Here is a 14,030-nt window from a genome sequence, read left to right as displayed (position 1 = left end):
GAATGGGGCATTTATTTTTGTAAGTGGGTTTTCCTTTGAGAGGTCATAATTGGTTAACAGAAAGTCCTGTTAGATTTTTAAATACTATTTGGTCTTTTTTTTTTCACATAGTAGGAAAATAAATTAGGTTTGAAAGTAAATGAAATAGTGGGATTGCCTATCACAGTCTTTCTTTTCAATAACAGCATTCTAAATGAAGTAAAATAATGATTTTCCTACTTGCCAGTCTATGAATATATTGTGCAATTTGAAAACCATATGTATTTTTTTTTTTTCCATTTTAAAAAGAGGTCTGCTAAAAGGAAGTCTTCAGATCAAATTATACTCTGCATAAATCTGGCCAAGCCTTTATTGAACTTGCTTTTATTTCCTCCAACAATTAATATACTGCCTTTAAAAAAAAAAAAAATTATTTCATATTTCATGAATCAATTTTCAGGCAGCAAAATACATGTGATCCTTGGGCAGTATCTGTCAAAGTTTCCATTACAGTTCATACCACATGCCTGTGTTCTTCTACAGTGACCTCCCACAATCGATGACATGGTGATTTGTTTGATCTGTGTTAATTTCCCTCCTTTAATGTGAAGTGAAATGGAATGGTCTTTATTCTTTTAATAATGAGATTTTTATGGACGAACTTTGCAGGATGTATCAGGCTGGGATGAAATTTGCAGTCACTCTAAGGGACATCCATACACGCACTTGTTTAAGGTTTTTCAAAACCTATGTACTACTGACTTTCAGTGCCCAAATAGAACACTCACTTATAAATCTTTTATAAATAGCTGGGCTGCAATTAGTAATGTTAAAGCTGGGGGTTTTTTAAGTAATAAATTGGCCATATTTTCATCCACAAGTAACATGTTCTTCCTTTGCCATACAGGAGATCGTAGCAATCAGTGCCCTGCTGGGTTTGGTTTCGACTCAACTGGACCTTACTGTTCGGGTAATGACGTGACAAGGGTAGTGTGTAATCACAGATTCATAGAATGATCTGGGTTGGAAGGGACCTTTAAAGATTATCCAGTTCCAGCCCCCCTGCCATGGCCAGGGATGCCTTCTGCTAGATTGGATTGTTCAATGCCCTGTCTGACCTGAGCTTGAACACTTTCAATGATGGGGCATCCACAGCTTCTCTGGGCAATATGTTCTAGTGTCTTGCTATCCTCATAAAAAAAAAAAGAAACAATTATTTTTTATTTCCAATCTAAATCTACCCTCTTTAACCCATCTGTTCTGTTGAGATTCTTTGAAAAAGATTGTATCAAACTTTCATTTGACACAGTAGCGACCCAGTCCTGCAGAGCTAAAGCAAGATTCCAGCAAGCTGAGTTAGCATAGGTTTGGTAACTGTAAAAATGAGAGTGGAGAATGCACTTCTGAACCATTTCTGTGAATCTGCCCCATTACTGTATCTAGCTTTGCTCTGTTGGCTTTACCAGATGTATACCTCTTAGAAAGGTTTGTTTGGTATAGTTTCTTGTAAAGTCTTGTGAAGTCTCACTGGTTTTCCTTGTTCCAGATGAAGATGAATGTGCTGTGGGAAATCCTTGTTCCCATACCTGTCATAACACCATGGGATCTTACTACTGCTCCTGTCCAAAAGGCCTCACTATCTCTGCAGATGGTAGAACATGTCAGGGTAAGAGAAGCACTGCTGTGGACAGGCTGGATACAGAAAGCCCCATGGCACTTCAGTTGCTAGGGAAATGTTCTATTTGGGCTGGGCTATTTTCCTCATTATAAGAATAGAATTTATTGGTGGTATTCTAATTATTTAATATCTGAATATATTTGCAATCGAGTATTTCACAGTTGATCATGTTCAATACCCTGCTTTATCTGTGTTTCATTTTGACATAATGAGGTTTACAACTTGTTTTTAATTATAGATATTGATGAGTGTGCGTTAGGTGGACATACCTGCCATGCTGGCCAGGACTGTGAAAACATCATTGGTTCATATCGTTGCGTGGTTAGATGTGGGAATGGCTTTAGGAGGACAGCTGATGGATTTAGTTGCCAAGGTATGAAGATTGGTCTTTGACTGTTAGCTTTCATAAGCTGATAATGCTGTCTTTCACAGGAGTGAAAGTAACTTTTTAAAAGATGCATCCCCAAACACAGTGTCTATGAATCTTCCTTATGAAGATTGTGGGGTTTTGGTTTTAATTTCTTTTTGGTAGTTGTTTTGGTTTGCATTTTTTAAACCTTTTGCTTTGTCCATCTCTAGAAATAAAATCCTATCAGGGAATAACCTAACATTCTTGCTTTTGTGTCCCATGTGCATTTTCTTTTACAAAGTAGTGAGAGAAGCAAACACTTCTGAACATACCTCAATAGTGTAATACCTAGAGCTCAAATCAGAGTCCAGAATGTTGACTCAACCAAAATACTGTTCAGGTAACTGACGACAAGGCACACAGCTTATGGTATCAAGGATTTGTATTGTTCAACAGATGTTAATGAGTGTCAAGAGTCCAACTCCTGTCATCAGCGTTGCTTCAATACTATAGGAAGTTTCCACTGTGGTTGTGATCCAGGATACCAGCTAAAGGGCAGAAAATGCATCGGTATGAATGAATTTTTGAATGTTCATTCCCTCTTTCCAATGGACAACATTTGTTTGTTGCTGTATTTGTTATTGGAAACTGTTATAAATGAAAATCCTATCACGGATGATAGTATGTATTTCTGAATTTGTTTGTAAAGCAGTACTAAAAGCTAGGAGAAGTGGGAATTGGGCTGACTGATAAATGTGCATGAAATAAATTCAAATGCATGTACATAAGTGAGTACGTTCTTTTCTGTGCTTGCCTTTTTTTTCTTTAAAAAAGATGTAAATGAGTGCAGGCAGAATGTATGCAGGCCTGATCAGCTTTGCAAAAACACCCGTGGTGGCTATAAGTGCATTGATCTGTGTCCCAGTGGAATGACCAAAGCAGAAAATGGAACTTGTATTGGTGAGTAAAGTGCTAATGTACTGTACAGTGATGGTAAACACAGCTACAACAACGGTGTTGTACAACAATTTTTAAATAATCTTGGAAATAGTCCAGCCTCCAGTTATTAAGATTTACATGTATTACGGCATCAACTTCTTTTCTTTTATGGAACATATATATTTAACTTTTTCATAACTGTTATTAAAAGAATAGATGTATCCTTGCCCCTTCCAGTTTTCCATTGTTCTTATGAAAGAACAGTACGGGTTTTTTCCTCAGCATCTTTTCTGCATTGTCACCTCGAATTCTACAAATTGTTCCTTGACTTTTGTAATGTTTTGCTCCATGTATGAATGCTTTCTTTAGAGTTCATCTCAGAGGGGTCTGAATCAAGATCACAGATCCTTGCTGCTTATCAGGGATGCTTTTAAACATAACCAATGTTATATATACTACCAAATCTTTTTTTCTAGTGGGATATGACAGGAAAAGGGATTATGTCTCTTTTCAGAGTAGCTGATCACATTGGAAACCTCAATGAAAAGTTTTAACAGAAAAAGTGTGTGTGTAAATGCAACACAGTTGAAAAATTTATCTGTGTACCTGCTCAAAATCTGCTTATGAATCACAGATTGTGATTCATAACACAAACTGTTTAGAGTAATGTCTAACCATGGCATCACGTAAGAAAAGTGTATGTTCAGAGGCCACATCTATCTAGAGGGCCAAATTCACTTGTGGCTTAACTGCATTCCTTCTGCATTAAGAAGTTTAAAGCTGTACAAAGTTTCAAGAAAATTCTGACTCCCTTGCCTTGTTGCTTGCAGATGTTGACGAATGCCGGGATGGAACCCACCAGTGCCGCTATAACCAGATTTGTGAGAACACACGAGGAAGTTACCGTTGTGTGTGTCCAAGAGGATATCGGTCCCAGGGAGCTGGAAGACCTTGTGTGGGTAAGCTGTCCAGTCACATTAGTATCACGTATTTTCTGCTGCTGCTTTTAGCTGGGCTTTCTGTTGGAATATATACAAGAATGTTATCAAGACTATGCTATATAGACAAATTTGTTCTGAAGTTCAAAATTACCTATCTATCTAAAACAGAGCATCCCATTAAAAAAAAAAAAAAAGTCAAAACTAAATGATTTCAAACGGAGAGTTTTATAGGTCCATACTGTGAAAATCAAGCATACAAGGGACTCAGAGCAGTGGTGGTGGATGAATGTGCAAGCTACCACTTCACAAGAGGCTTCATTTATAAAAATCAGGTCAGATTTGCTAGTTGATTGGGCAGTGAAATGTCCTTGGCTATACCCTGGAATGTACTGATTCACACCTGAAGGCAGTCATGCAGGGAGTGATGTGTATTCCCCTAAAGGAGAACACCCAAAAGAAGGGTGTTGCAAGAGGCACGACACACACCCTCCCGCTAGAATTGTGAAGGATGTTCCCCATACGGGTTAAGCAGGGGAAGCTGATACTCATTTATCATCCAACACTCCCCTTTCTGGTTTGGGTGGATCATAGCAAGAAAGGAGTATTCCTGTCAGTTACAGGCATCCTGACCACGTAGTTGCTCTCCTATGCTATCTATGTAGAAAATTCTGCCATAAAAATATGCAAAGCTTTCTCTCACGCACAGAGCCTTAGCATCTGAAGGATGCTCTCATAGCTCTAATGTAGATAGTAGGACAGTTTAACGTATGGTGTCAGTGCAAGTGTATAAAACACATCTCCCGGTATTTAACAGATATTAGGATGGCACTAGGATCATATAGATTCACCCCTTCTGTATTTATGTAGAATATTAAAAATATAACAGTTGATACACCCTGATAATGATTTATGAATGTTGGTGTATGACACTAAGTGAAGTTGGCTTCGGTTGCTGTCATGTATTATATCAGAGAAGCATTCCTCCATGATGACTTCTTCAAGATTAGCTTTCCTAACAGATAAATAGCTGCTTTGGAGAATAAAGTTTTTCCTTTTAAACAACCTAAGATTTTGAACTACCAAAAGCCAGGAATTTGGTTTTTTAAATTAAAGGGACTAAATTACAGTAAGAAACTGTTTGGCTATAGACCAAGACATTACTTCCACCAGCTACCTCTCTACTGAAATAAAATCAATCCTGGACTCCTTAACATGTATTAAAACCACCTAAATTTCTGACAGTAATAAGCTAGATAAAGTCTAGGGCTACTGATTTTCACAAAACACTAGCTGCTGTCCTAAAGCTGTCTTCTGACCAAGGACTAATGAAAGCTCCTTCTTAAAGTATGACCTTTACACACCTTTGAGTTTCTATCTGCTTAAAAATATATTTAAAATAAAGATTTCTCAAAGGTATTAGATCACATGTGTTAATAAAATCCAGTTTTTATTGTTAATGTTTCCAGTAAGCCCAGGGAAGAGTTGAAAAGTAAGAAGGACCCCAGACTGAAACAGAAGGATTGAACTTTGTTTATACTTGTGCCACTTTTAGCCTGGTTAAAGTTCTTTGAGTCTTATCCCCATCCAACAGACAGGGAATTAGGATGCTCATCTGTCATCACAACATCCATAGATCTATGCATGCCCACTTAACTGAATTACAATAATTCTGTTAACTGTGTTGGATCTCAACAAGTAATTATGTTTTTAATTGTACAAAAGTTAAGTCTCCAAACTTTCACAGCCGGAATCATCAATAAGAACATCAAAGGTTAGAACGTAACTGACCTCCTTCCCCTGCAGCCTTGTGACACATCCTCAAAACCTGATTTTTTCCCCAGATGCATAATACGATAATGGTATCAGACCTTTTTGAGCTTCCCTCTGTGCCAGTTTGAATGCTGTACTTCTCAAGAATGTTCTGTGTTAAGTATTATCCTTTAGAGAGGGGTCCAACAGCTTCTCCCACTCATCTGTGGAGCATTTAAGAAAAACAGAAAAAAAAATATTACTAAAGTAGCAGTGAACAGCATAAGTTGAAACGATGAACAAAGTGGGTCCAAAAGGCCACTTTATTTCTCAGAGAGCATCTTTTCTCTTAAACAGCAGGAGCTGCAGCCGGCATCTTTCAGGCCATTGCACAGCCCTGATTCTGCAAGAACAGGGGAACAGACTTGGGGTCCCCGTTTCACAGCCACCTCTTACCTTCAGTAACACTTGAGGCACAATCTTCAGGAGAGTTCTTGTCCTACGTAAGCACAGTCTTATGTCACAAGAAGCCTTACAGGAAGGATAAAGATATATTACTGTTCAGGCTAGAGAAACCTGCCTACTTGGCATTGTGTTTGCCATATTTTGCTGCGTTCAAGATCTCACTTCTATGTCTTCAGTTTGTTCTACGGACTGAGATAAATATATATGTATATATATACATATAGTTATGTGTTGTTGTTTTTGTTTGTTTTTTCTCCTTTCCACATGGTTTGTTGCTCTGGATCATGTCACATGAGCAGACACTAATGAATGTGAACAAGTGCCTAAGCCCTGTGCATTTCAATGCACCAACACCCCCGGCAGCTTCAAGTGTATCTGTCCACCTGGACAACATTTATTAGGTGATGGGAAATCTTGCGCTGGATTGGAGAGATTGCCAAATTATGGTGCCTATTACAATAGTTATAACTATGCTCAATTCTCCCCTGTGAGAGACAACTATCAACCTCAACAGTATTACAGGCACTCCTCAAATCTCTACAGCTCCTTCTCAGAGTATAGAAACAGCAGAATACCTTTCTCCAGGACTAGAAGGAACATTAGAGAAACTTGTCCTGAAGGCTATGAGGCAAGAAATGACAGATGTGTAGGTAAATGTCAGTCATATCTATGCAATTGTCTTGTTTTGGTCCTTATTCTTAGGTTACTGTTTAATATATACCAGGGGCTGATGGTCTGTGGTGCTGTGGTTTTTTTCCAAATTACCCTGATAACTATTTAGAGTTCTGCATGTTCTTGTCTCCTGAGCACATTGCAGCAAAAATGTTTTCAAACCTCCCCCTTTTTAACCTCTTTTTTTAAATTCTGCTGCTTATTGTGTTGTTTGTAAATTATCTCCCTCTGTTATTCTCTTTCTTCTGATTATGGTAGGTCACCTTTGTGAACTTTCTCACACTTCAAAACACACTATCAGACCCAGTCTAGTCCTGGGGATGTTGCTTATATCAGAATCCCACTGGTGGTAGTAGTACTTTGGTTCCAAAAGGTTTTGAATAAAAATTCTAGAACTGAGCATACTAGGGCCAATGCCAGCACTGCTACAGGATGGTTAATCACTGCCATACAGGTGATATAAGCAGAGCTCTTAAGTGATCTATACTTATGATGTATAGTGGGTTGTAATGGGATTCACTGAGAGTGGAGAGACTGATTATAAATAAACAAATAAGGGATTTGTCGTAAGTTGTGACGATGACTGCACTGCCCTTTCTTTTTCTCTGATGAGGAGAGCAGGGCAGCTGTGGTAACTGACAAGCTCTGCCCGGTTTTTTTTGGGGGCGTTATAAAAAATTAATTCATCTTTTGAAATACACTTCTCTTAAGCCAGACTTTGACAACTTAACTCACATTTTGATTTTTTTAAGAAAAAAAAATCAGTTCATTTATTTTGTGATAATACTGCTGAGTTCAGATCTAACTGTACCACAGGCTAGGCCTTATTAGAGCTTGTCCCAGGGCATTTAACATTAACATTAATAGTAATATATAGTACATATGTACATACGTATAGTATGTAGCTATGTACTTCACCCTAGCATATATGCCAATGACACTTCCTAGGAGGCACAATACCCTTCCAGGATAAATAGTAATCTACAGCTAGATTCTAGCAATGAGAATTATTGCTAGAATTACATAGCAACATATATTATATAATGTTGGAAAATGTAAGTATAATTTTATTAATTATAGATAGGCAGACATTAAACCTTGTATTTACGTTGTAAAGAAATTTCAGTAGTTGTAAACATGACGTTTTTTATAGGTATAGCAGTTTAATTAAAAGACCTAGGAATACAGCTACCACTATTAACTAAAGGGTTAAGCTAAAATCTACCCTCTTCACTCCAGCTTCCAGTTTGAATTAGTTAATATTCTTGTACTTCCATTTCATTGGAATAAACATATAAATTTCAAAAATTACTGTTTAATATGAAAAATGTACCTAAGTGAGGCTTTTTAAAAAGGAAGTTCATTCAACAGACAACTGTCAGTATTTGATAACAACATACCATAAATTTCTAGTCACATCTGTTTCTCGTCTGTGTTTGCATTTTTATCTAATGCAACCCCTGTAAATCAGACAAAGAGAGGGGAAGGAAACTTCCTTCCACTGTTTTAATCATGCAAGCCTTGCCTCTTGCCTGAGATTAACTTGAGTAGGGTCTCTATTGCTGTCCTGAATGAGGCAGATGTTTCAAAAGAAATTATAATTATATATGATCTGTGTCTAAATCACACTACTCTGCTTTGAAAATTTTACATACAGTGGTCTAGTACTTCTGTATCTGAGAGGGGGATTAAAAAAAAAAATAAAAAATTTAGGAGCGTTTATTGATAGTGTTCCCAGATACTGAGCTTAATTCATCCCTGTGGCATGGGGAAGATCAGTTTGGAAGGGAAAGACCTTTGCCTGAGGAGGGATTAACTGTAAGAACAACTCTCCCACTGTCAAGGCTTCCTCTGTTGAGATAACTAATCTGGGTGTTTCCTAAGCATATTGTTTAAAACATTATTACCAGGCACCACAGTTTGCTTTCTGGGGCAAGACTGTATTTGTATAACCTCATTGATGTATACAGATTGCACATCCCCCTTTCTCCCCAGAACTCTGTATCACAACTGGTCTCTTCAGGTAGAGTATGTATTATGGCTGCTATCAAAAGAGATGAGGATCCCCTCAAAGCTGACTTTAATGATTAAAAAGTTACAAGGAATGGCACAGGTAAGGTGTGAAAGGACTTGCTTGTCTTATATGTTCAACCCCATCAGAAAAGAAGACCCAGACAACTTCCACCAACTCTGTGCATATGCTTGTACATAAATAAGCGAAAAAATACCGCTGTTTGATACCAGGTTCAAATAATCCTGATGTGTACGTGTTCACATTTCTTTCCACAGACATCGATGAATGTGAAACCAGACATACCTGTCAGCATGAATGCAGAAACACGCTGGGAAGTTACCAGTGTACTTGTCCATCTGGTTATCGCCTTATGCACAATGGCAAAACCTGCCAAGGTACAGAGATCCCTCTGAGTGATGAGAAATATATTCAGAATTTCAAGTTTCAGAAGTTTTTATATTTCACATCTTAATGTTTTGTAAAACAAAGCAAATTATACAACAGCAGCTTCTTATTCTCTGAGGTTCTCAGGTCACCTTACATTACACATCTAACTCCAGGCAAGTAGACAGCAGCTTTAGGATCAAACCCGGTATAATCCTTAACCTGCCTCTGTCAAAAAAGGGTACTGTGGGTACTGTCAGATTTTCTGATCCTATCTCCAAAAAACCCCCCAAAAAATCCCCTCACCTGATTAGCTCTATTGACAAGACGACTGCAGTTTATGTTGGATCAAGACTGTAGGGCAGCTCTTGCACAATATGCCATCCAGCACAGTAATAAAATGCCAACAATAATAAATGAATGCGCAGTACTGGAACTAGTGGCTCCAGTGTCTCAGACAGCAAGACAGGATTCTGAAGGATTTCGCTGTGCATAGAGGTACATTGTAGTCTGCTGAGCCCTTACCCAGCTAGTTTTTAACCCTTCAATTCTTCTACCAGCAACTTCTCATTTGCATGTTTACATTCAGATATTGATGAGTGCCTTAAACAGAACATTAACTGTGGACCAAATCAGATGTGTTTCAACATGAGAGGAAGCTACCAGTGCATAGACACGCCTTGTCCACCAAACTATCAGCGAGAGCCTCTTTCTGGGTAAGTTTTATTTTCAGCTCCTTTTCACTCACCCCAAGTTCAGATCCTTAATCTGTATTCATTAAAGAAGAAACTTTGACACAGTAAGGCTCATACTAGCAAAAGGTAAAGCATTGGCATTTGAGACAAGCAGTAGTATTCCCTGTTTCCCCTGCAGCACAACTAGAAAGCAGTGGGTGCAGGTGAGCTGGCTGGCTCTCGCTATCCATGTAGCATTACCCTATTAATTCAAAAGGAAATAGCTCCAGAATGTTCCTTTACCATGTGAACCCCAGCAGGCAGCACGCCACAGTTCTTTCTGCTGATTTGGTGTCATTCAGTTGTCACTTATAGGGCTGCCTTTACATCTGAGGTTTCTGACTTCTCTCATGGCCTAACGTGTTTCAAAGCATTTAATGTATTCTTTTAGTCATGAAAATAATGTTACTGTTCATGGTAAGTTTTGCTGGGTTTAAGTTATTCTATTTATTTCCCTGTTCTAGACAAAACATAGTAATTTCTTTTAATCTTTTAGTATACTCAAGGAAATAGCTTGCCTTGTAGTCAGAAACCATCTTTTGTGATCAAACTCAACTGAAATGACATTTAAGTTGAAATGGATGATGTTCATTGACCTCTGTTTGTTAGCACTGAAAAGCAGAGCTAGCAAAGATCTCCTAGTTTGACTTTTGATTAATAGAAATAAAGCTCACTTTGCCCTTCTTCATTCCAAATTCTTTATTTTATGATCTAACACACAAACACCTCAAATGGAGCTGCCTGGTACATTTTAAACCAACCTTTCCAATTCTAATGTTGAAGACCAAGGTCACAGAAACAACACCACTGCCTTCAATAAAAAATATTCTGTCCGACATCTTTATATTGCCTTTTGGCACTTTCTAAGATGGTTCTGTTGAGGTGAAAATGGGACATTAAACTGGGCTGCAATGTTAAAGGAACAATGGATAAAAAGTGCATGAGCATACTATCTTTATACAGAAGTTTTAATCTGCATACTGCCACAGGGTAAACAAGGGAAGATTTTTCTCCTTTAAGACCTATTGCAGTACTTACGATATTGTCCCTTCTTTCTGGACTAAAGTGCTCTGCTCACCCTTAGGTTCTGTCTCAAAAACTGCCCAGCCAACGACTTGGAGTGTGACCCGAGTACCTACGCCTTGGAATACAAACTCCTTTCCCTCCCCTTTGGCATAGCTGCTGGCCAGGATTTAATCCGGCTGGTTGCCTATACTCATGATCAAGTCATGCACCCAAGGACAACTTTCTTAATGGCAGATGAGGACCCAGCAATCCCATTTGCCCTGAGAGATGAGAACTTGAAAGGAGTAGTGTTCACCACCCGACCTCTGCGAGAGCCAAAGACTTACCGCATGGGAGTCAGAGCCTTATCCTACAGCGTTGATGGAAATATTGAGTATCGGACAACTTTCATTGTTTATATAGCTGTGTCAGCCTATCCCTATTAAATACCCAAACTACTTGACAGTAATGACACTATTTCAACCACATTTGTAAATGCTGGTGGGTGTTACCACTTCCAGACTGACTCTATTGCCTGCCAAACAGTTGTGAACCATGTAACTTGAAAGTGGTGCTATTCTCTTTTCCTTCCCTGAGGCTGCCTATCCAGTCCCATTATTCCAAATCAAGAGGAAAGTCCATGGATTTGAGGACTTGTTACTGCTTGCTTTATTTATTACACTGGAGTAGTCATTTTCCAGACTTTTCCTGAAAACCAGCAGAAAAATCAAAGTATGAGCTGAAGTATGAGGTCAAAACAGTAAGCAAGGAGCAGCCTCTGTTGAAAGAAACTAAGGAAAAGCCTAACCAGTGGGAAAAAAAAATAAAAATAAAAAATTCAAGTGCTCTACATATTTTAAAGATTGTGAAGTGGTTTACAATTTTATCTCTATTAGTTGTTTTTTTTTTCTTATCAAATACTTTATAGAATTAGGGCTGAAATATACTGTCATGTGCTCAAAAAAAGCAAATACCACTGTACCTAATGGTTACACATGCTGAAACAAATTATATTAAAGTTTGTTTTCAGCAAAAGAATCTACAGTAGAATTGGGAAATGGTACAGGTTTAGAGATGCCACTATATTTTTGGAACAACCAGCAACATGGCTGCTTCTACTTTATACAGCAGGTATTTTATAACTTTTTTTTTTTTTTTTTTTAACTGATGTTCTGGTATAACCATTTATTTAGCTCAAACCCATATCCAGTTCAGTACTCCCAACTCAGTTAAAATGTTTTGGGTTTTGTTTTGGTTTTTTTTTGCAAATGGAACATTTTTCTTCAAAAATGATGTAAGTTTGGCTCAGTAATGTCAATACACTGTACACAAGTAATTTTGCTGAGATGTATTCTATTTTTATGAAAGTGTATATATGTTTTTTCCTATATGTATTTTCTATGCAGTATCTCAAGAGTGTTTTACAGTTAAGTTTGCACAAAAGGACAATGTTAATACATTGAAGAAAATAAAAATAAAGGTTCCAGTTGCCTTTGGGATTTGCTGGGAGTTTTATCTTTGAAAAAAAATTCTTTCCCATTTGTAATGCACTTGCCTTTAGTGCCAGCTCTGCAAATGAGGGAGCAGCATGCACAAATGCAGCCATCTCCTGCTTTTTTGCACTACTGGCTTCCCCACATATTCCAGTTTCTCAGAAAGTAGGGAAAAATGCTGCACTTACTATAAGACCTCTATTTAAGAATTACTTAAAATCGTTTTTCTCTTTATAAAAATTTATGCAAGCGGCAGACTTCAAACAAAACAGGTTTGTTTCGTGGAAGCCTGACTTAAAAAATAAAAGCAGTTTAGGAAGAAAGAGAAGGTAACTTTCATGACAAAGACACAAGGGAAGGAGAAGCAAGAGTAAGCTATACTAAGTACAGGTAGTCACCTCATTTAAGGATAATCACACTGAAAATAATGTTCTAAAGGGAATTTAACTCCACAGGGAGACAGGAAGAAAAAGAAAATTTCCATTATGATATGTTTTATAAGAAGAAAAACCAACAACAACAAAACACCACCACCACCACCAAAAAAACCCACCAAAACACCCCAACCAAGAATTTACAGTCTTTTAAGGCAAATTTATTACTTCTTTTAGGGTTAGTAACTTACCAGATGGAAGTCGCTTAAGCACTCCCAGACATATCCACAGCTCTGTTTCCACTCTTTGCTTTCTCATCTTGTGCTTTTCATCTTGTTCTGTTACAAATTTCCAACCTCTTTAATAAGCAAATACACCCCCTGCAGATCTACCACCACACACTACCTTTCCCTCTTATTAATAGGCTGAAAAGTCTGTTGTTTATTCTTAGTTTTTTCTAAGAGACAGGGTAGCACATGTGTACATGCCCACACAACAAAAATGCAAAAATTATGTATTTGTTAAAGATTAAAAACCCTTATTTCATAAATCCAAATTTTTAATTTTAGAAATACAATAGATAAATACAGTAGATATTCTATTACTACTAAAAGTACTACTACTTCTAGTAGTCGTACAATTAATACTAAAAGCACAATTAATACTAAAAGCAGAAGGCTAGCAAAACCTTGGATGCAATTTTCAGTGTCTAAGGGTTGTAAAGCTGATCCTGCTGTCACTTTGTCCAATCACCTCCATTAGGCTGTGGAATCAGTGTAAAATCACTGCAATCCTAGGGCAAGATGATATGGTCTCTGTATCACTTGTCACAAGACATTTTGCAAATGTCCTCCTGTCACAAACAAGCCTATACAAACCTGGCATCTAAAAGACTGTCTATACAAAAGGAAATGCAGGTGACTGACAATTGGGACAGACAACACGCAAATACATAATTCTGAGTAACTCCACCTGCAGGTATAGTCCAGACTATAACCAACTAGTTGTTCCCCATATCAGCAGCCACCACACCTCCAACCAGAGAGGTTGAAACTACAAGGATTTTGTCAGCAGGCAAGTGAGCTTGTTGAGGGGGATGTTTAAAAGCCAACTGATGTCCTATTGACAATCCAGATATATCATCAGGTTTCTCCATCCTGTTCTCAGTAGCTGGGTGTAACTCGGGATAATCAGGGCTAGTCCAGGAAGCAATCCTGGATTTTCCAGAGGAACCCCATTTATGTTTGCATCAGT

General features: G+C 37.9%; 1 protein-coding gene and 1 long non-coding RNA gene across 11 annotated transcripts in view; one reads left to right on the top strand and one right to left on the bottom strand.

Annotated features, from left to right (window-relative positions):
• Positions 1-12,408, top strand: part of HMCN1 (hemicentin 1) — a 191,877-nt gene extending 179,469 nt beyond the window's left edge. Inside the window, exons 98-107 of one of the 7 annotated variants that reach the window (XR_003992472.1) lie at positions 887-949; positions 1,526-1,645; positions 1,896-2,030; positions 2,463-2,576; positions 2,841-2,966; positions 3,776-3,904; positions 5,993-6,138; positions 9,062-9,181; positions 9,760-9,886; positions 10,989-12,408. Coding sequence is in view for 5 of the 7 variants with exons in the window: in XM_030493507.1 (XP_030349367.1) it covers positions 887-949; positions 1,526-1,645; positions 1,896-2,030; positions 2,463-2,576; positions 2,841-2,966; positions 3,776-3,904; positions 6,400-6,750; positions 9,062-9,181; positions 9,760-9,886; positions 10,989-11,355 (1,652 nt within the window). In the remaining 2 variants the exon portion in view is untranslated. The other 6 variants (XM_030493507.1, XM_030493508.1, XM_030493509.1 and 3 more) reach the window with 6 other exon arrangements.
• The window catches only part of LOC115611119, a 37,618-nt gene continuing 27,349 nt past the window's right edge, over positions 3,762-14,030 (bottom strand). For all 4 annotated transcript variants that reach the window (XR_004389941.1, XR_003992476.1, XR_003992475.1 and 1 more), the window contains 3 exons: positions 6,092-9,173; positions 5,675-5,859; positions 3,762-3,964 (listed from right to left, as the gene is read on the bottom strand). This is a non-coding gene — a long non-coding RNA (uncharacterized LOC115611119). The remainder of the gene's footprint in view (positions 3,965-5,674; positions 5,860-6,091; positions 9,174-14,030) is intronic.

The sequence above is a fragment of the Strigops habroptila genome, chromosome 8 (assembly GCF_004027225.2).
Source record: "Strigops habroptila isolate Jane chromosome 8, bStrHab1.2.pri, whole genome shotgun sequence".
Taxonomy (NCBI): domain Eukaryota; kingdom Metazoa; phylum Chordata; class Aves; order Psittaciformes; family Psittacidae; genus Strigops; species Strigops habroptila.
This window is presented reverse-complemented; position numbering and strand designations above follow the sequence as displayed.